Source organism: Limulus polyphemus, unplaced genomic scaffold (assembly GCF_000517525.1).
Source record: "Limulus polyphemus unplaced genomic scaffold, Limulus_polyphemus-2.1.2 Scaffold92, whole genome shotgun sequence".
Lineage (NCBI taxonomy): Eukaryota > Metazoa > Arthropoda > Merostomata > Xiphosura > Limulidae > Limulus > Limulus polyphemus.
The window spans coordinates 145,499-166,534 of record NW_013665702.1 but is presented as its reverse complement, the minus strand read 5'-3'; the positions used below and the strand labels follow the sequence as shown (position 1 = coordinate 166,534).

General features: G+C 34.5%; 1 protein-coding gene across 1 annotated transcript in view; it reads right to left on the bottom strand.

Annotated features, from left to right (window-relative positions):
- Nucleotides 1-9,469, bottom strand: part of LOC106468845 (disco-interacting protein 2-like) — a 100,538-nt gene extending 91,069 nt beyond the window's left edge. The window contains 1 exon segment of the mRNA XM_022398090.1: nucleotides 8,466-9,469. Within this exon segment, the coding sequence (XP_022253798.1) occupies nucleotides 8,466-8,652 (187 nt within the window). The 5' untranslated portion in view covers nucleotides 8,653-9,469.
- Between the last annotated feature and the right edge of the window lie 11,567 nt (nucleotides 9,470-21,036).

Here is a 21,036-nt window from a genome sequence, read left to right as displayed (position 1 = left end):
ACTTAACTGATGCTCCATCTTCCAGGAAGTTAAACAACCAGCAAATTATTTATTTCGGAATTCCCATTTTGAACACTTGGAATTTAAGGTCGTTTTGACATATCTTATTGATTGTTTGTTTGTTTTGAATTTCGCGCAAAGCTACACGAGGGCTATCTGCGCTAGCCATCCCTAATTTAGCAGTTTAAGACTAGAGGGAAGGCAGCTAGTCATCACCACCCACCGCCAACTCTTGGGCCTCTTTTACCAACGAATAGTGGGATTGACCATCACATTATAACGCCCCCACGGCTGAAAGGGCAAGCATGCTTGGTGGGACGGGGATTCGAACCCGCGACTTTCAGATTGCGAGTCGAGTGCCCTAACCACCTGGTCATGCCGGGCCTATATCTTATTGAATGCTTTCTCGACATTAAGAAAACATGAAACAGTGCAATGTTTCTTACTGAAACTATTGATTATCTCTTCTAAAAGTCTGATTAGGTGATCCGTTGTTTGTATGGGTTTATAAAATCCATTTTGAACTTCGGATAATTTTTTAGGTAGTTTCGAGATATTTCAGTAGTCTGTTATTTATAAAAAAAAATGTTTCTTATAATTTTCCTAACCAGCTGGTTAAGCTGATGGGTTTATAGTTTTCATGGTTATTCGCTGGTTTACCATCCTTCGGGGAAAAAGATCAGCGGCTTGTCCCGACGCTTTACTTTTCATTAGCTTTATGTTGCTTTGTACTTCTGCAACTATGATGTATTTAATTAACTGTTGTGTTATATTATCATATTCGTCTTGCTTACTTATTTTGCTATATGAGATGCTTGTGGTGAAGTAGGTGTGTACAAGTGTTGATTTATATTTACATAGTTTTTAATGATATTCAGAAAATGATTATTCATTAGATTCATTATGTGTTTTTCATGTTTTTCGAAGTTATTTTCTGACAGCATGTGTTTTCTGTTTATTGCTGTATGCCAGTTTGCTGGTGTGTTTTAGTGTTGGATAGGTGTGAGTATTTGTTTTGTTTCTTTTAGTGAGCCTTGTTAAATGTGTCCGGAAATTTTAGGGTTGGTTTTTGCGTTTAGTTGTGTACAGTAATTGTCCAAATTTTGTGATTTTAATATATTTATTTCATTTCTTATTTGATTTCTGAGCATATTTATTATCGTTTTAATTTTTTGATTTACTGTTGGCTGGTCTTGGATCTCAGCTCAGAAAGGCCGGGGTTACAGGCCCCAGAAAGCAAGAGTGGTGTACCTGCTCTCTGGTGCATTCTAGCCCATTTAGGGTTACTATATCTTCACAGTATTTTATGTTATTATAATTAGTAAACATTGGACTTTTCTTACTTTAACTCATGTTCCAAGGACCAAAATTACAGACCACTAAACATATAAACTGGTCATTTCATGAAATATTTTGACAGGTACAACATACAAGTATTTGCACTTGCAATGGTTTGGCCAGTTATGCACAACTTGGTCATTTCTTGAAATACTGTGGCAATACTTGTACAAATCAGTTTCCACAAAGGCAAATTACCGAATCAATCATTTACAAACTGAGTATTTTAAAATGCATATTTCTGGGGAAAAAATGTAGGAAAACTTAAGAGGTGTTGATTGATTAATCGTGTCTGAAATTCCCCGGTATTTGTGACATTTGATATGTTTGTAATATGTTTTTATTTGTAACAAATAGTCCTTAATTACTGAAAACAATTTCGAGAATGTTATTGCATGCCTTTCTCCCCCCTCCAACGTCCATTATTTGACGTCTATCTCCGTTCAATTTAGGCTTTATCTAAATGGTTTCACATATAAAAATAACACCGATGAAATAAAAATGTCTATTACATGTAATTATAAACAAATGAGCAAAAAACGTAAAACATTAAGGCGGATGGCGAAAGATTTAAAGCCCACTCTATGTTGATCCTTTTCGATCGTCCGCCATTACACCTTAAGTTGTTCGGATATCTTCCGCTGCAAAAGACGTTCTACGATAGGTCGACTGTCTGTCAATCAGATAAAAAGAGCCTCAAATATCGATTTTGATTTAGTGTAATATCAAAGCTTGTTAAAGAAACAATGCTCGTTAGGCTTAACAATTTATTATATTTTAATAACACAAACAACTCCATATAATTATTGGACTTTCTTAATTTAATGTTTATGTTACAAAAAACGAAACAATAAAAATCTGACTCACGTTGTACAGGTCCCAACTGTTCAGATATACGCTACGTAATAAACGAAAATTTTAACTTTGAAAAGACACTTACTGAACGAGAGTAACTTCACATTTGTAGGAACAAAAATTTAAGGATTTCCAAGTTTTAATGTCGTATTAGTAGAAAAAGAACAATATGGTAATAAAGTGTTGTGTGTACATAAAAAATGGTTTAAATTCTGTAGACTTTCGAGACTGTTTTAATAACATTTACGACTAAAGTTAAAAAAAGGACCAAAGATTTTCCCACCACATTACATTAAAAACATCCTGTTTTCTTAAAACTGGTATAATGCACTCCTCCAGATGCTTTACTTCGAGACAGGTTATGAGAAAAACAGTTTCTACAAGCAATTAGTAACATACGAATAACAAAAGGGCCATTTGGACTTTTAAGTTGTCCTTGTACACCTACCTACCCTGGAGAAAGTGACAAATTTAATCCCGCCCTCTATTTTTAACGAAATTGACTATTATCCTCTTAAACTCCCGTACAGCGATGGCCTCCACTACTACGAACGATAACTCATTTCATAAGCCAATCACCGTTTTAGAAAAATAAAACGGTCTTAACTGAAGCCTAGCTTAATTATACTTTCCAAATCTTAAACTTAGGTTCTCTCTTTAGGGTTATTTTCAAAATACAGAACTAATAAATCGAATGTCTGTAATCTTATCGATCCCCCAGATAATCTTGTGAACTTCAATAAGATCACTTCTTACCCTTCTTTCTCAAGATAAAAGGAGAGAGAGAGAGAGACCTTAACAAATCTATATAAGTTAACCCTTTTCTCTGCGAAATCATCCTAGTAGTAGTAGCTCTCTTCTGAACTCTTTTTCACAAAAATCAATATTCTTTCTTATATAGAAACCAAAACTGTAAACAGTATTCCAAGTGAGGCCTAGCTAATGATTGATATAGAAATATAATTACCTCTTTTGACTTATAATCTATGTCTATAAATATACCCTAAAATTCTTTTAGCTTTACTATTAACAACAAAGCACTGTAAATAATAAAGGGTAGAGTCAGGGTAACAGTCGTAAGTATCTTTAATAGTTGAACGTTTCGAAACTATACAAATTCCATCATCAGCAAATCTATGAGAATGATCAGTAAGAAACTCTTTTAATACAGTGAACTTGCATTAAAATATAATAAACTGGTGTTAGGAAATTAAAATATTAAAAATACCATTTGAATAAAACACGGGCAAAATAGCTGCTAGTTCTGTTAAGGTTTTGGTTTTCATTCCTAATATGTAAACTGTATTATACAGACGTTCGTAATCAGTACAATCGTAAGTTAGGATTTCAAAGTTTTCTAAAGAGGTGATAAGAGGCTTTGCTACGTGCTTAAAAGATTTGGGGCCATAGGAGCAGGAAGTTTCGACGTTTCAGTATGATATCGGTCATGGTTTTCTATCTAATTTTTCGAGAAACCAACTGGAGATTCGGGACAAGAGCTCCGCATGTCAGTGCTTAGCGACGCCTCTGGGGTTATAACATTTCTCTGTGAGAATGTATAGAAGAGTTAGGCATTTGAAGTTTAAGACCAATCGTGTATAATTCCGGAACGTTCAACTATTAAAGATGTTTACAATTGTTGCTAGAGCACTGCTTCGATGGTATGTGTGACATAAGCAGCGCTATGCACTGCTTTAACGGCTTGACTGACTTATCCATCACTATGCCAATATCCTTTTCTCCAAACACGCTATTGAATTGACTCCTCTCAATATTATACGTTAACAAAAATTATGATAACCCCGTATTACCTTGCAATTACTATAACTAAAGATCATTTGCTAAATATTTGTTCAACTTACCTTGATATCCAAGTTATTCTGTTATACCTCAACACCCTCAATACAGCTAGAAACACCCACGACATGAATTTCGTGAGTAAACTTTACTAATTATGTCCCTGTCAGTATCAACAGGGGTCTAGTTTGACTGAATTTCATTAATAACAACCTTTTCCCTTTTCCTATCCAACCACCCAACAAATCCAATTAACTACAATCTCACCAACTCTTCCCAAGTACAAGTAATTATATAACAAAGTTAGATTGATAACTTTCTATTCGCGTTAAAACTGTGAAAATAATAACGAGTAAAACAAAGCTATCAATGGGTTATCTGCACTGCGTCCGCCACGAGGATCGAGCCCATAATGTTAGCGTCCGTCATAAATACCTGAAGCTTACCGCTGAGCTACTGTGAGCCGAGAGAAAATATTCACTCAACTATAATAACCTCAGTAGGAAGCCTCATTCGAAAAGTAAAGTTTGAATGAAAGTAAATTGCACACCACATGAATATATCTATATAAATATAATAGTTCTGTCTGTTGTGTGTTCATGTAACTACTTCGCAGGGTGTAGATGGATCTTCACCAAAATTAGTATGGAGGTTCATTAGGTCCATGCAGGGGTACATATAAATTTTCAGTTTTGCATTTTGCGTTTGTTTGTTTTTACCACTACTCCAGTTCCTGTGGATGGACGTTCACCAAATTTCGTATGGAGGTTCATTGGGTTTATGGGGAGATACCTGCAAATTTTCAGTTTTGCGGTTTTTATGGACGTTTTCGCGTTTTTTACAATTACATATAAGGGAAGCAATTTTACATGTACTAAGACAACCTTTCATTAATCATGAATTTACACGACTTTCGTCAAGAAGACGGGTACTCCAGCTAGTATATATAATAATAATAATAAAATAATTAAAATGTCGTTCGTGTCCGTATAATGGTGACAAGTGTAAATAGAAAGGCACTCACAGAGTGCAACACCCACCCCGCAATGATTACGACTTTTTCAATTACCAACCTAAAACATACGCAAAACAATTCTTCACTTTCAGAGGTGCAAGTCCAATTGCCGAGATCCTCTTTGTATCTCAGTTTTGACCATTTTTGAAAATTACTAACAGTGTGACCTTAACCTGCGAGTTATATTCAACAACATTTAATAAAACAGTCCTTGGGGAACATTTAACTTTGTACGAAATATGATCAAATCAGATGAAAACTTTTTGAGTTGTACTGTTCGCACATACACGGGAGTTAAAATATATTATCCCCGCTGCTGTAAAAATGGTTGCAGTTCACGATAATATAAAGTAACGTAAGTGAAAGAAAACTAACTATTTTTCAGCCATGAAAAGTGAAATCATATGTAAACTACTCGATTTCGTTAAAAAAAAAAAAGCCATAGAATATGATTACTTTTTTTCGTGACGTAAACACAATTATATTGATACTTTAAATATGACATGTCACATAATACAAAACATATACACCACGAAGAATGGCAAAGGAACCACAAGGCCAGACAGAAACGAAGCACTTTTTTATTTACAGGGCGCAATATTCGTTAAAAGATAAATCGTGTTTGTTCTGGTTGTTGTTTACTTCTGTTGACCTTTTACTGTAATTATTCATTTTTATCACGAAACTCGGGGTGATACTTTTATCACGAGACAGAACCAGGCCCGCTTACTGTCACCGAAAGTAAAACCAGCAAGAATTACGTGGCATATCTTACATAAACTGATCACGTTACTTGTCTCACAGTCTGAACAATCTCTTCAAATACAAAATATTGCCTTTCGCACCCGACTACTGAATTCTCGACACGTTTGTTGAATACAAGTCATTAACCATGGTAACTGAAGCGGAACAAATAATTCAGTTAATACTCCGTGAACAGTAACAAACCAGATACACACGTTGCCAGTAAAGCATAGTCTGAACAGTGACAAACCAGATACACACGTTGCCAGTAAAGCATAGTCTGAACAGTGACAAACCAGATACACAAATTATCAATTTCTCCCTCTCGTTGTGTTTCATAAAACGTTTTTGTTGTTTTTTAGTCCAAAATTTTCGTGGAATGATATCATGTTTGGCTGTTATTACTTCCCAAAGAGAGACAAAAACAGATAACAATGTTCAAAGTCTATTTACAAAGTATAGCACACTAACATTTCGATAAGAAAATTATGTTGTAAACTAAGACTAATAAGTTAAGCCAGTAATTTACATAAACGTGCATCTGCTAGTAGATGACAGAGTGACTGAAGCATACTGTCACAAAACACAAACATCTTGTCATCTAACTCCTAACCTAATGATTGTTTTAGACTGAAAGCTAGATGGTGTTATATGTTTATGATTGCCTTGGAGTTTTATTACGTATTTTTTTATCACATTCCTAATATCTAGTTGTCTTCACGTTGTGAAAATTGGGCAAAAAGGGGTGGGCTGGTGGTTTCTAGCTTGGTACCACCATACTTCAATCAAATAATTTTAATATTTTAAAGGTTTTAACAGGAGTCATTCACCTCTTTCTAGACGACGTATCGAATTTCTAGCGCTACAGCAGATCGAAACGTTCCTCAGTTCTAAAGGGGGAATACAAATTCGTTCAGATGTTTTCAGACGGTTTACAATCCTACAACAGAACATATTTTTAAACAATTCCGTCCGATTTGTTCTGTTTCGACGTATGCCTTCGTACCGTAACTACATAATGAATAAAAATATTTACAAGTAACTGCGTAGTCGTGGTAACAAGCAGTTCCGAAACAATGGCAATAGGGTACGGTCTTAACGATTTATTTTATCAGCTTTCTGTAGAAAATAAATACTGCTCTTATCCGCTACAAAAAAAACCTAACAACCCACGCTCATTAATTGTATATTGTATACCTGTTTCCAATCCCGCAAAAGTAGTAACGTTAGCAGTTTCCACGTCAGCGTAGATTTATTCCGGGAATACCATATTCTAATTTTAATATCAACAGATGACCACGCCAGAGTTCCCCTGAGAACTAAGCATACTCCTCGTGACATTTTATTTCTTAATCACGTGGCATGGAAGCAGCACGTAACTAAAGGATCGAGATTTGTGAAAATCTTATACTGGAAAAAAAAAAATGTTTTGTTTCAATTCAGATTCCTAAAGGAAAATAAATACGTCGTTATTTTTTGGTTTGTTTGTTTGTTTGTTTTTGTTTTGTAGGAGCCAACAAAAATAACTTATTAACGCTCGACACATAACTACAAAATTGGAATAAACAGAAATTGTTGCCACTGATTTTCATATACCATCATATCTGGACACTTTTGGCTAAATATAATTTTGGGCAAAAAAAAAACTTAAATATTTTTCTTCAACAACAGTACATCACAGTATACAGAGAAATGGTAAACTGAACGGTGATGAAGGCTTTACCTCTATTCTACTTGCATCATTTATTTAAACAAAACAAACAAACAACATTTACGAAATCAGATCCAAACGTAGTCACAGATGTTACATTAAAAAGTGATACGTCTTCACATACACTTTTCTTTTCTACAGACAGCTGCTAATGTTACTCATTTACGTCTGTCATGAACTGTGTGTATGTGTGTGTGTGTTCCCAGTTCATTTTGTTAAATTAGGTCTAATCTTGTTGGTAATGGTTCGCAGGGAGACATCTCTTTCCTTGTTATCCCACACTCACTAGTTCTCTCCCACCGGACGACCCAACCTTTCCTACCACCCCCCACTACACTAAAAACATAAAATAAACCAGACGTAACATAGCACATCCCCTAGTCCACGGGGGTCCCAAAAAGAATGAGTTAAAATCAGACTTGTTACATGAATGTTACGTGCTCGTGTGAATTTATCATCAACATCTCTCTGAACGAATGCAAGCTACCACTTCAAACCAGAACAAAAAAAAAAACGAATAAATTAATGAAGCCAGTTCTATCAAAATAATAATAATAATCCTGCTGAAAACATTGCTTTCCAATGTAGATGTTTCTTTACTTCTTCTCTAATTGTATTTTACTCAATTTCTTGCTAACATTTCAGGAAGAAAATATTTGTTTGATCTCGACACATTCTCCAGCTGCAATAAAATCAAATTATCTTTATTTACTATTACTAGTGCTCATAAACTAAGACATTTATTTAAATAATAAGCAATCATTATGAATGGCGTACTTACAGTAATATAATTTTATTTACTTGCTTGCATATTATTATCCAAATCTGTAAACAAAAGTAAACTTCATTAACATTAAAAAGGAGTTTACCTCTATACAGACATGGAATTCGGAGCTGTTATGAACTAAACAAAATAGTACATGCAAATATACCTGCACCAAAATATACATTACTATTAACAGTTAATAGAAGTCAAATATTTTCACGTTTCTGTTTCTATCTCACCTTCTAAATCGGAATCACATCCATCCGAGGAAACTTTAGAAGAAAACATTGATGATTCTGAACACGAATCAGACTGAGAACATGCACCCCCGTCCTCCATAAGAGCTGACCAGAGGGCAGGGGGGAGGTTAGCCCAAAGAGGTGGTACGTGACGAGATGTAGGGGGTTTGGTCATTTGCCAAGACATATTGTATAAATGAAATCACCTATTATTTTGTCAACAACGTTTTAATATAAAAGTGTGAAGAAGTAAAAGGCATCCAGATTTTCTTCGGCATACAAGAAAACAAGGAGAGTGTTATTCATTGTTACTCATTATCAGCATGTTCAATAACTAGACACCTGTTGTCTGTTGTTTTTTTTATTATTATTAAAGTGTCTTCTCAACACATGAAGTCTTCCATTAAGTCAATTATTTGGTCTTCAAACTCCTGGTAGATAACACATCTTTCTGTTTTCAATACTAACTGATACATACAATTGCTTCTCAAATAAGCAGTATCTCCTTGTACCAGGAATTTTCTGTGTCATCACTACAATATAACATCAGTAAACCACGTGGTCTTCATATCCGGTCTTAACAGAAAGTTTATAAAAACGAATGTTTGTTCACAGCCTTTGATCCAGATAACCCATAACCCTTACGATATGCATACCCTTTACTTACGAAGAACTTCTGTTTATTAATATGCCAACCGCTTATGCAACAAAGACCAAGAACTGATGCGAACTGACAAAAATCCATAACCTTCCATGTTGCTGCATCCAACATGATAGTAGCCAACTCATCTATACTAAACGGGCTGGTCCAAGACAGCTGAACCATATTCAGGGTTCAACCATTCTGAAAGAGGGAGATTTAGAAGTACGTGCTAGTTACAAAATCGATCGTCCTAGCGGGTACTTGCAATATGTCTTAGAAGCAACAAAACTTGATATGCATCCTATACACTTCTTACAGTTGATATATATGTTATCGGACGTCTTGAATTAAAAGCACAAAATGCCCAGACTTTAAATTCTCTAACTGTCGTAGAAACGTAAGATACGAAGTTTCAGCTTGCTTGTTAGAGGGCAGCACTTACTTAAACCCGTGACTCATGCAATTGACAACATCAACACCGAAAAAAAAACGATATAAAATTAACACATTATAAAATTTTCAATGAAAATGCACAAACCTTGAGATACAATTTTCTTTAACATATAACAAAATTGGCATAATTATTACAAAATCAGAAAAACTAACTTATAACAACTAAACCAAACATTTTCACGAAAATAAGAAATTACGTTCGTAACGTGTTGAACTCTTTTAATTCCGTGTTCATATATACATTGTGTTTTATTATTCATAAAACTGATGCCTATGTTCATGGCTTTATAATACACATACTAACAAAAATAACTGGGTACTGTATAAATTGTGAGGAGGGGAATGCTTGCAACAGTTTCTTCCTCCCTTACACCATGTCGTCTATTTTCTCTTTAAGTCTTATGGAATTAGACGTCCGTATATATATATATATATATATATATATAAATTTTCTGAACATATTAAATATGTATGTTGAGATGACAACGGCTCAGAGAATTCAAAACTAGCCACGTGCTTATGCGTGGTTTTTGCTTCTAACTCATATTTGTCTAAAATACTTAGGTCCTTAACTGGATCACCGCCACGAATTCTCATGAACTTGGGTGTATACTATTCTTTCGCAAACAAAACTTGAACTGAAGAGAACAAGCGAAAGTTTCGAAGTTTCCATCCATATAAACTTTATGTTTTTCTGTAATAATAGATCTAAACTTTATTTTAGACCCTGGTGTTTCTTACACGCTTCTCAAAAGTATATTCCATAATTTGTTGAGCTTATCACTCTGTACTAAACTGATAAAACCTGAATATTTCAATCTCGCAACATTCTTCTTATCAACCCACACTACACACTGATAAAACCTAAATGTTTCAATCTCGCAACATTCTTCTTATCAAACCACACTACACACTGATAAAACCTAAATGTTTCAATCTTGCAACATTCTTCTTATCAAACCACACTACACACTGATAAAACCTAAATGTTTCAATCTCGCAACATTCTTCTTATCAAACCACACTACACACTGATAAAACCTAAATGTTTCAATCTCGCAACATTCTTCTTTTCAAACCACACTACACACTGTTAAAACCTAAATGTTTCAATCTCGCAACATTCTTCTTTTCAAACCACACTACACACTGATAAAACCTAAATATTTTAATCTCGCAACATTCTTCTTTTCAAACCACACTACACACTAATAAAACCTAAATGTTTCTATCTCCCAATATTCTCCTTATAATTCCACACTAAACACAGATAAAACCTCAACGTTTCTGTCTCCCCAGATCACCTTACCATTCCACATTTAACACTGATAAAGCATCAGTGTTTCAATGTCCCAATATTTTCCTGATTCACACTCACGAAACGTTGCAACATAAAGTCACCGTTTCGATTAATACTAACTAACCAATCGTTGTTTCGTATGAGCAAACTGAGATATTCCAACATATGCAGATTCTTCCAAGTTTGGTAATGCATTAACACTATATTTCCAGAGGCTCAAATATAGATATATGTCATATTCAAGTAAACGAATTATATAAACATTTGGTGACGTTATTTTTTGTAGGTGGAAACTGTTGTGACTAAATGGTTGACGTGATACGTTATTGACAAAAGCACAGCTGGAAAAACAGTTTATGTGTACTTAACTTAAATTGTTTATTTCATCATGTTTGTTTGTTTGTTTTTGAATTTCAAGGGCTATCTGCACTAACCATTCCTAATTTAGCAGTGTAATACTAGAGGGAAGGCAGCTAGTCATCACCACCCACCGCCAACTCTTTTACCAACGAATAGTGGGATTGACCGTCACATTATAACGCCCCCACAGCTGAAAGGGCGAGCATATTTGGTGGGACGGGGATTCGAACTCGCGACCCGCAGATTGCGAGTCGAGCGCCGTAACCACCTGGCCATGCCGGGCCTTATTTCATCATTCATTCAACAACCAACCAACCAAATAGAACTCGTTAAGTTCTGGGAAGGGCTATAAATGATGTCATCCACAATCAATGCTTCTCCGGATACGATGATGACGAACTATACACACACATATATCAGTCAGCTAACTTCCTGTTCAAACTTCTTTTCTTTGTATGTAGAAAAATAGGAAAAAAAATCCTCAAAACTTTACACTCAATGTATAGGAAACAAAATGTAAAACGTACGACAGTGCCATATCTGCGTCGTTAAATACAACTTTGTTTAGAATTCAATGTTACGTCAGTCATTTACCATTCCTCCAATCGTTTTCGATAACGACGGTGATGTCAACATTTATTTATAAATCTAATTTCACCGTTGTTTTTGTTTGGTTACTACATGAAACACCTTATGTAGAGATGCAGTGAAACGACAAATAAATAAAAGCAAACGTGTATTTCGATAATATACTATGGTTAAATACTGAAATAACACTACACTTCCCATCTAAACAAGAAGAATGTTATATCAAATAAAGGCAACGCTGGTTTCTAGCTAGTGTGCTTAATCAAGTCGCGTTTCAACGATGATTAAACTGAATGACAAATAATTAATTTCATTACTGGTCGTCTGAAAGTTGCAACACGAAAAGGGAAAAATATGTTAGTCTCTTAAGTAAGTGATGTTGTATTCCACTTTTCTTTGAAGTTAGTTCCATCAATATTGTTGGTTACAACGCTTAAATCTTCTTTTTTTAATAATACAATTAGTTTTTACACTTACAAAGGTAATTCTCCAGCACATCTTAGTATCTGTATTTACAACTATACCCTAAATCTCATAAGCTGGCTGAATCTCGGGAGATATTACTGGGATTACGACCGAAATCATCGATAATAGCATCATTACCAACATGATAAATCAATACATTCTAATCATAATCAATTTTTAGTTTTTTTATGTAGAAATTTATGCTATTATTTTCTTCCAGTCAGTTTGTTCTACAAATGAGTTTCATTAACTTAGAAGTTAGTTTTTTAGTTCTGATCTATACCATTTGCTTACTTTCAATAACTTATTGATAAATACGTAAATGTGTTGGTTCTGGGTAAAAAATAAGCGATGTTGAAATATGACAAACCAAAAGAAAATAATACAAAGCAAAATTATTCTGTTCCAAAGTTCTCAGGAAAGGGGTACTTTTATGGGTCAAATTCGGGTGTAAAAAGCCGTATAAAAATAGGTGGTAAATCATCATCTTTAATTGACATATTCATACATGCACTATATTATTTAACACTAATAAGTGTCTTGCTGTCCAAAAAGTTTAAATATGTAAAAATGGAGGATTTAAAATACTTAATAAATCCCTAAACTGTGGTGCACAATATCCAAAAAGTCCTAAAATTAGGAGTAGAAAATAAGTAACTCCGTACATAAGGAGTCATTTTTAACCCATTGACTGCTAATTCGCAGTTGAATGCGAGTGTGCCGTATACGGTGTACGGCTTGCAAAAAGTCCGTTTAGAGCAATCTCAATCAATAGGTTAAACAAGCATCTGTACGCCAAAAATATGAATCGAGTTTCTTTGTATTTACAGTTCATTCGTTTGAATTACCAACAAATACAAATATAATTAAATAGGCTCACCAAATAGAATTAATAGACTCAACCTCTTCATATATTTAATGGTCTCTCTAGTTTAATGTAAAAAAACAAGCTGAAATCTCCAGATGTTACCTTCATACGTATAACCACAGACAATGTTCAATACATCTTTTGTTACCAAGCCTTACCACTGAGCATATATCAAAAGAACTCCAAAAACAACCAAGTATTTTACTGGTTTTTCACAGGTTGGATTTTTCCTTCCCATTTTTTACGAAGCTGGCACAGAAATGTAAGAATATTCACCACACATCAGAACACACCCACCTTATGTTGTCGTGCAAAAGAGAATACAATAAGTATGTTACGCCATGCCAGGGTTTTGACAGCTACTATGACTACAAGCAAATTTCAAATAGCTCTATTCAGAGGAATAATAGATCTACAAGGGGTAAGGTTTTGATGTTTACTGCTGCCTTGTTCACACCCCATTTAAACTTGTAAATTTAATAAGCATATATAACACGTCAGTCCTCGTTACTTAAACTTAGTCAAGTGTAATTCTGGTTTTGAGACGTTATCACTTGGTTAGTTACAAAACTATATAATTGTTACAGTGTAATCCTGGTTGTGTTGATTGAGATGTTATCATTTGGTTACCTACACAACTGTAAAATGTTTACAGTTTAATTTATGTTGTATTGCCACAAGCAACTCATTATCTAAATTATATTATCTGAAGCAACTCATTACTTAGATGTTATTATCACAAATAACACATTGCCAAGATGTTATTGCTACAAATAACTCATAACCTAAAATACACTACCACAGGGAATTCATACATAGATGGTATTATCATATACAACTCATTACCTAGATGATATTATTATAAACATCTCATTACTCAGATGACATGATCACAATTTACTCATTACTTACATGATATTACACAAGCAACTCTCATCTAGATGGCATTATCACACAGATGACATTACCACAGGCAATGTATTACCCAAATGGTGTTACCACAACTTACTCATTACCCAGATGGTATTGGCACAAACAACTCATTACCTAGATGATATTACCACAAGCATTGATTGTCTAGATGATATAATCATACCAACACATTACCTATATGGCGTTACCACAAACATTTCGTTATCTATATGATATTACTAAAAGCAAATGAGTATCTAGATGTTTTAACCACAATAACTCGTCATCTATATGGTATTACCACAGGCGACTCATTACGTAGATGGCACTATCACATGCAACTCATTATCTATATGATATTACCATCACTGATAACCACCTTATAGTTCCATGTACACATGATGGATGTAAAACACTTCCACCCACTAGTCACACACACAACACACACACACACACACACACACATATATATATATATATATATATTACATACACTACATTAGTGAGGGACAGATGGATGAATGTACGATTTTTCTTAATCACATTATTAAAATTTGCCGCTTACTTAATTTTACACTGAAGAAATAAAAATCTACACAGGGTTATTGAGCACTTGATTTGATATATTCAAGAATATCGGTTTTCCAATAATTTGCCGATTTTTAACCTAACTCACATACTGACCATCCATCGTTATAGCAAATTAAAAGTAATAATTAAAACTAGTTTTTCAGTTTCTACTTTACACCAGTTGCTTCACTATTTATCATTAAGGAAAAGTATTTATGGTGCAACTGTTTAAGAACGATATTTTGACATTTGGTTGTTTGTCTCAATGCCATCTAGGCAGACTAGATTATTCATGTCGGAGAAACAGAGAACTAAAAATAACCGCGTTGGTGTATTTAAATAAAAGCTAACTGAAAATGAAAAAGCAAAGCTTCAATAGAAAAATGCAAATCCTTTGACTACAGAACCTCGCTGAACACGGGTGGAGCCTGATATTAACGAAACACTTCTACAGAAGAATGTGATCGAAAACTTTCACTCTGCACAAACACATGAACCTCAATCGAATTTCAAGTTTCTGTATCAGTTACCAAAGACACTAGGCTCGAATCAAGGGATGATTATTTCATCTCCAGATTTAAAACCTTGGGCTCAATTTGTTGAGACCGGGCCTTTAAAATTCCACAGTGTTTCACGTGGTTATTTATTGCTTTATTTCCCAGCAAACGCACTAATTGGGTCAACGCTGTTACTAAACTACCTCTGGACAAAACATAAACACGGATTTTTTTTTTATCATGTACGCTGTCACTGTGTTGATGACAAACCTTATTAACGAAACACATTATACACGTTAAGTCGTGTATAATAAACTGCGAAAAGCGGTGTTTTGAAACAGTACATGATAGTTAGGTGTACTGGTAGTCACCATCATTTACCACAGGGAGCACTGCGAGCGTATTTGCTTTTGGAGCTCGACTTTTAGCACATTTTATGTATTAAATTTCTAATCGTGATAAGTAATACGTGCAAAGTTGGTGACCTTAATGAAGTAGTCGGAATAACAAACAAGCGGTGCCGAAAGTCCTATTAACACGAATATCAAATCTGGACATGAGAAACACCTTACGCCCTTCAAACGTCCCAGAAGGCCTCCAAATTTTAGTTCGGAACCTAACATTTTTGAAATTAAGATGTAACGAGGCAGTTCAGCTATCGTCATCTTTACACGTTGACAGTGGCCTGATAATAAACAAATCTGTCACAACTTTCATATGTTGTCAGTGGACAGAATGAAAACCTGATCTTCCAGAACTTTTATACCTTGTCACTTGACAGAAGGAATCCTGAACTGTAATAATATTTGTGTTTTCAGTGGACATAGGTGAACCTGACCTACAACAGTTTTCACATGTTGTCATTGGACAGAAGGAAACCTGACCTGCTATCACCTTTAAACGGTGTCAGTGGATATAAATAACCCTTTCCCCGAGAGTCTTTTGAATCAAAAGAGGCATATTCACAAATTCCGCAGGTAAATATTGTGTCCTGAAGTGTAATGTAGCTATCAGGTGTAAAGTTCATAATTTTGATATTTTTTTCACTTAAAAACAACAAAGCATTAAAAAATGCCAAGGTCAACACATATCGCATTACATGACCAAACCCTTATCAGGTGGATAAAGAAAGAGTGATTGTAAGCAGGCTAAAGGAATTCACTGAACATACATACAGATGTGCATCAAAGTAAATGACTATTTACAAATTAAAATGGCACTTGATTTTTCAAAGACAAGACTACATTGCTTGCAACACAATGCCCCAGGAATTTGTAATTCAACGTCGTTTTTGTCGTTTTCATATTATCGCATTGAATGTCTCTATAAATTAATGGTTGTGACATTAACTTTTACCAGTCTTTTGACTAAGAATAACTTTCATTCTTACCGGCTATACTAATATTAATCTATATGCCACAATTCATGACCACAATTATTATTTGCTGTGCAGTATTATGTGGAATATTTTTAGTGTCTATGTGCAATATAGACCTAAAATATTTCCATAGAATATTTTTGAGAAAAATCTATGTGAAAAATTGTGTAACATAAACCTAACTAGTTATAAAATTAGATATAGAAGAAAAACAAATTCATGCAGACTGTGGTAATTTCAAGTAAGACAAATTTCTCTAAAGAGTACATCATATAGGTCCATTATATAATGAGAGGGTCAGCAAGATATATTATGAAGTAATTATGAGTTCTGCTGAAACTTAGTGAATCTATGTAAGAAATAAACAAACTTGAAAAAAGTGTGTGATATACAATGAAACTCTTTATTCAAACACAACAGTGCATGTGTGTTACCTTGAATGATGGAAAGTCACCTTTACTGAAGAGGTAGATTGATCAGACTAGTATTAATCCCTTAAGATTTAATACAGGCTGACAGACTCATTTGATAGCTTATTCCAGACTGACTAAACCTCTTGTTTCTTAGTTAAATCTGTTACGACAGACTTACCTACAGTAACTAGCACTATTCCTGTAACTGATCATTCCCATTTGAAAATTAAAAAAAATTGTAACCTCAAGATCTCACTTGATCTACCATTTAAAGATATGGCTGTGGATTTCCATACACAAGATGCAAATTAATAGCTACATTCCTGTCAGCAGACCTAATGTTACCCCAAAAGAATGACAAACAACACTGGTTGCTAAATTGAAAATGACTTAATGACTTTTCTTGACACTGTGATGTATGGAAACTGCACTTACACTTATATAAATAAAAATATTTGATAAATTATACATTAAAATAAGAAAGAAGTAAATGGAAGGTATGGCTGCATACTACACTTTACATCCACCTATAGTTAAGGCTTGTCCTCAAGCCAACATGAATCTTAAACTTTGCAAGCAATTACATTTACACATATACACTGGTCAAGAAGTACTGTAACTTTTACCCCTGTGAAACATTTAAACGCAGCACAGATAACACAAATTTGTAACAAAGAAACAGTACATAATTTTTAAAAATCTTTTACCAAGCACACATGAAAAATATCTTTCAACAAAGACACTCACAGATGTTACAACTACAAAAACGCTCTTTGATAAAGAATATTAATCAAATCCTTTAACACAGAATGTCTGTTACAAAAAAAGGGAATACCCTTCAATAACAATAATGCATATTATAATAACCATTCAATATTTATCACAAGAATATGTAAAACCATTTGAAATCAATTAAAATAACAGAAACAAATTTTCAATCAGTTTCAGAACCAAAAAATATAACAAAATGATCCTTAAAAAATATTGAAGTAATACATTACATAAACCATCTGATACAAAACCCAAACAAAACAAAAAAATTCACACAGCACATTATTATATCTATAAAACATCATTGAGGCCAGATCACAAACAAGACCCTTTAAAACTTGAGTTTTCCTGTAAATAAAATTTCACCTTATCTAAAAACAGAAAAATACCTTTCAATGTTGCACAGTATTCCCTTAAAATGTACCAAGTGAAATACATATTATTGCAAGCCCTTTAACAATGATGATTAATCTATACATAATACAGAAATAAACCCTCTACACAAAATCATAGCACTATGTGTCTGACAAATTCCACTTATGTGCAAATGAGCACACACATTTCTGGTTTCAGTTTTAAGCCTGTCTTCTATATTCAGAAGAATACCATTCTTGGGTTCTCACCTGTACACTGAAATACACAAACAAACACCAAAACATCGTCAACATAGACCAGGCATCTCCTCTATTGCAACCCTTTTAGTGTAAGCTCCATTTACCCCTAAAATATGGCAGATGCTTTATACAGGCCATATGGTATTACAGAAAATTCATGCAAGCTATCTCTCATGCTTAAAGTAGTTTTGGGCCTTATATCATCATCCAGCCCAACCTGCCATCTTTTTGCCTGATCTAAAGTGTTGAATCAATGTAAATCTTCTTACACAAACAGAGATTCATACATTTGTGGCAAGGGAAAGGTTTCAATGTGCATTACTCATTCACCCATCTAAAATAAACATGGAATCTTGGTCTACTTTTCTTTTTTCTAACAATCAGTATTTAAGACAACCAAGCAACACCCCTTATCTGATGGTGAGTTAATATTGCTTGACCCAATTGACATTTTGTTCCACAAGCACATCAGCACACTTAAACAACAAGTTATTGAGTTCGTCTTGAGAACTGGACCATAGGCTCTGTGCAACCTCATCTTTCTTCATGATCTATGGTCAACTTTAAGAGGCTCTCGACTGCCTCATTCTGTGCCCATTGTCTCACCTACTGAAGAAACAGCTCTGAATGGTGGATTTCATCCACTACCAGGACTTGTCTTCCTCAGCCAATCACAGATTGATTTGAAAAAAGCTGGTGCTGAATTACTCTGGCTGATAAAGGTCTAAAAGTCATGTACAGATTACCTCATATTGAAATTTATCCTCAAGGGTAACACTTGATCTGCCATTCTAGGTGTATAAAATGTTGGCTGGTATTCCTGTGTCTTCAGCTGCAGAGAGTTTAAAATCACAGACCTTTGCAGCATTGGCAAAAAGTCCAATATCCTGTAGAAGTCTTCTCCTAGACTCGACAACTCTCTCACATAACTGTTTCTCTTTAATGGCTCACTCATCTTCTTGGTCTTGAGGACTTCTACTTGTGCCATGTCTTAAGAAAGAATTGTATCTTTAAACTCAATAACAGAAAAGTTCAAGTCCCATGAAATATATAGGTCAGCAGAAAACAGAAAAATCTGAATAATTTTCTGTGGTAATGCACCAACATTTTCTCATTCTTACTCTAAGGAGTGAATCAGGTAGGGCCACTATGTAATGGGAGGATTGACAAAATATATTATGAAATAATTATGAATTCTACTTAAACTAACTGAATCTGAGTAATAACACAATGAAACTTTATTCAAACACAAAACAATAGTATCTGTATGTTACCTCTGGATGCTAGACAGTCACCTTTACTGGAGAGATTGATTGATTAAACTGGAATTATTCCTTCAATATTTATTCCAGGCTGACCAACTCATTAAAAAGCTTCTTCTAGACTGAATAAAACTCAGTTAGTTAGTTAAATCAACAACATTAGACTTACCATTGGAAGAGACTTTTGTGGATTTCCATGGAAATGGTGCAGCTTAACAACTGTACCTTTCAGGGACAGACAAGACTTTACCTTAAATAATGGCTGAAAACAGGAGTAGATAAAGCAAAAACAACGTAATGACTTTTTCACTAAGTGTTATGTGGAAAATGCATAAACACATAAGAAGGCAGAAAATGCATATTATGGCTGCATACCACACTAATTGAGTTATTTTATAGATTGTGTAATCACATGTAAATAAACTACAACATCCATTTTATTTTTGGGGTGGTTCTAGAACTGTGGTTATGTGATAGGGATATATTTATTCCAAATATAAAAGCAAACAACAGTGACTTCGTAAAATGTTTCCAAAAGTTAATTGGCAGCTGGATGGGTACATGAAAACTCTTTTCAGAGAGAAATATTCATAGAGCGTGATTCTCAAATGATATAGAAACAAAGAACACAACATTTTTAACAGCAATGTAGGGCCAAAAAATAAATTTTCACACAACAAGATTTTTGAGTGATGTAGAGGAAATGACACAACAATTTGACAAAGAAAAACCTTCACAGCATAGTGTACAGAAGAGCAATAGACTTCAAAACAATGCCCCAGCCAAACAAAGTGAAGGCTGTGATTGAGAATGAAATTACCCCCCACCCTCCCTCCAAAAAAAAGACACTGTGTCGAAGCTGCGAATATTTCTTGAATCTATTGCAATAAGGAAACAAGGATTTTAAGCTGATGAAGGTTCGTAACCTTCCAGGCTTAACCTCAGAATCTAGGGTTATTTTAATAAGAATGATGCCAAGGAAACCACAATCAGTGATCATGTTCAACAATGTAGTCAAAGGAGTCTCTCTAGGCAGCTCCAGTGACTTTTGTACCTTTGTTCTGCTTCAGTATGAGCTTCGTGGTCATAGGTCTAAAGCCTACACGTTACAGAAACAAAATTTCAGAAACCTTCTAGCGTACAAGTGTGAAATGTCTTCAGAAAATTTCTTACTATTTCTGGTCATTATTTTGTGACAAGGCCAGTGATTTGTCTTCATGATCTGGTATCAAGTTACCAATTACAGAAACTATTCAACATCCATACACTGGGTAACAAAGTTACTGTAACATACCTAGTGTATAATGGGCTTCAGACATTAACCAGTTTTGGAAAGATGCACAAGAGAAAGGAGAAAGAGTGACATGACTGTTTTTGAAGAAGCATGATCTCGGTGAAACGTCGCTGAAATGTCACTGTTTTTGCCCCCCCCCCCCCCGTTGACACTGCAGACTTACAATGCTAAAAGCCGGGTTTC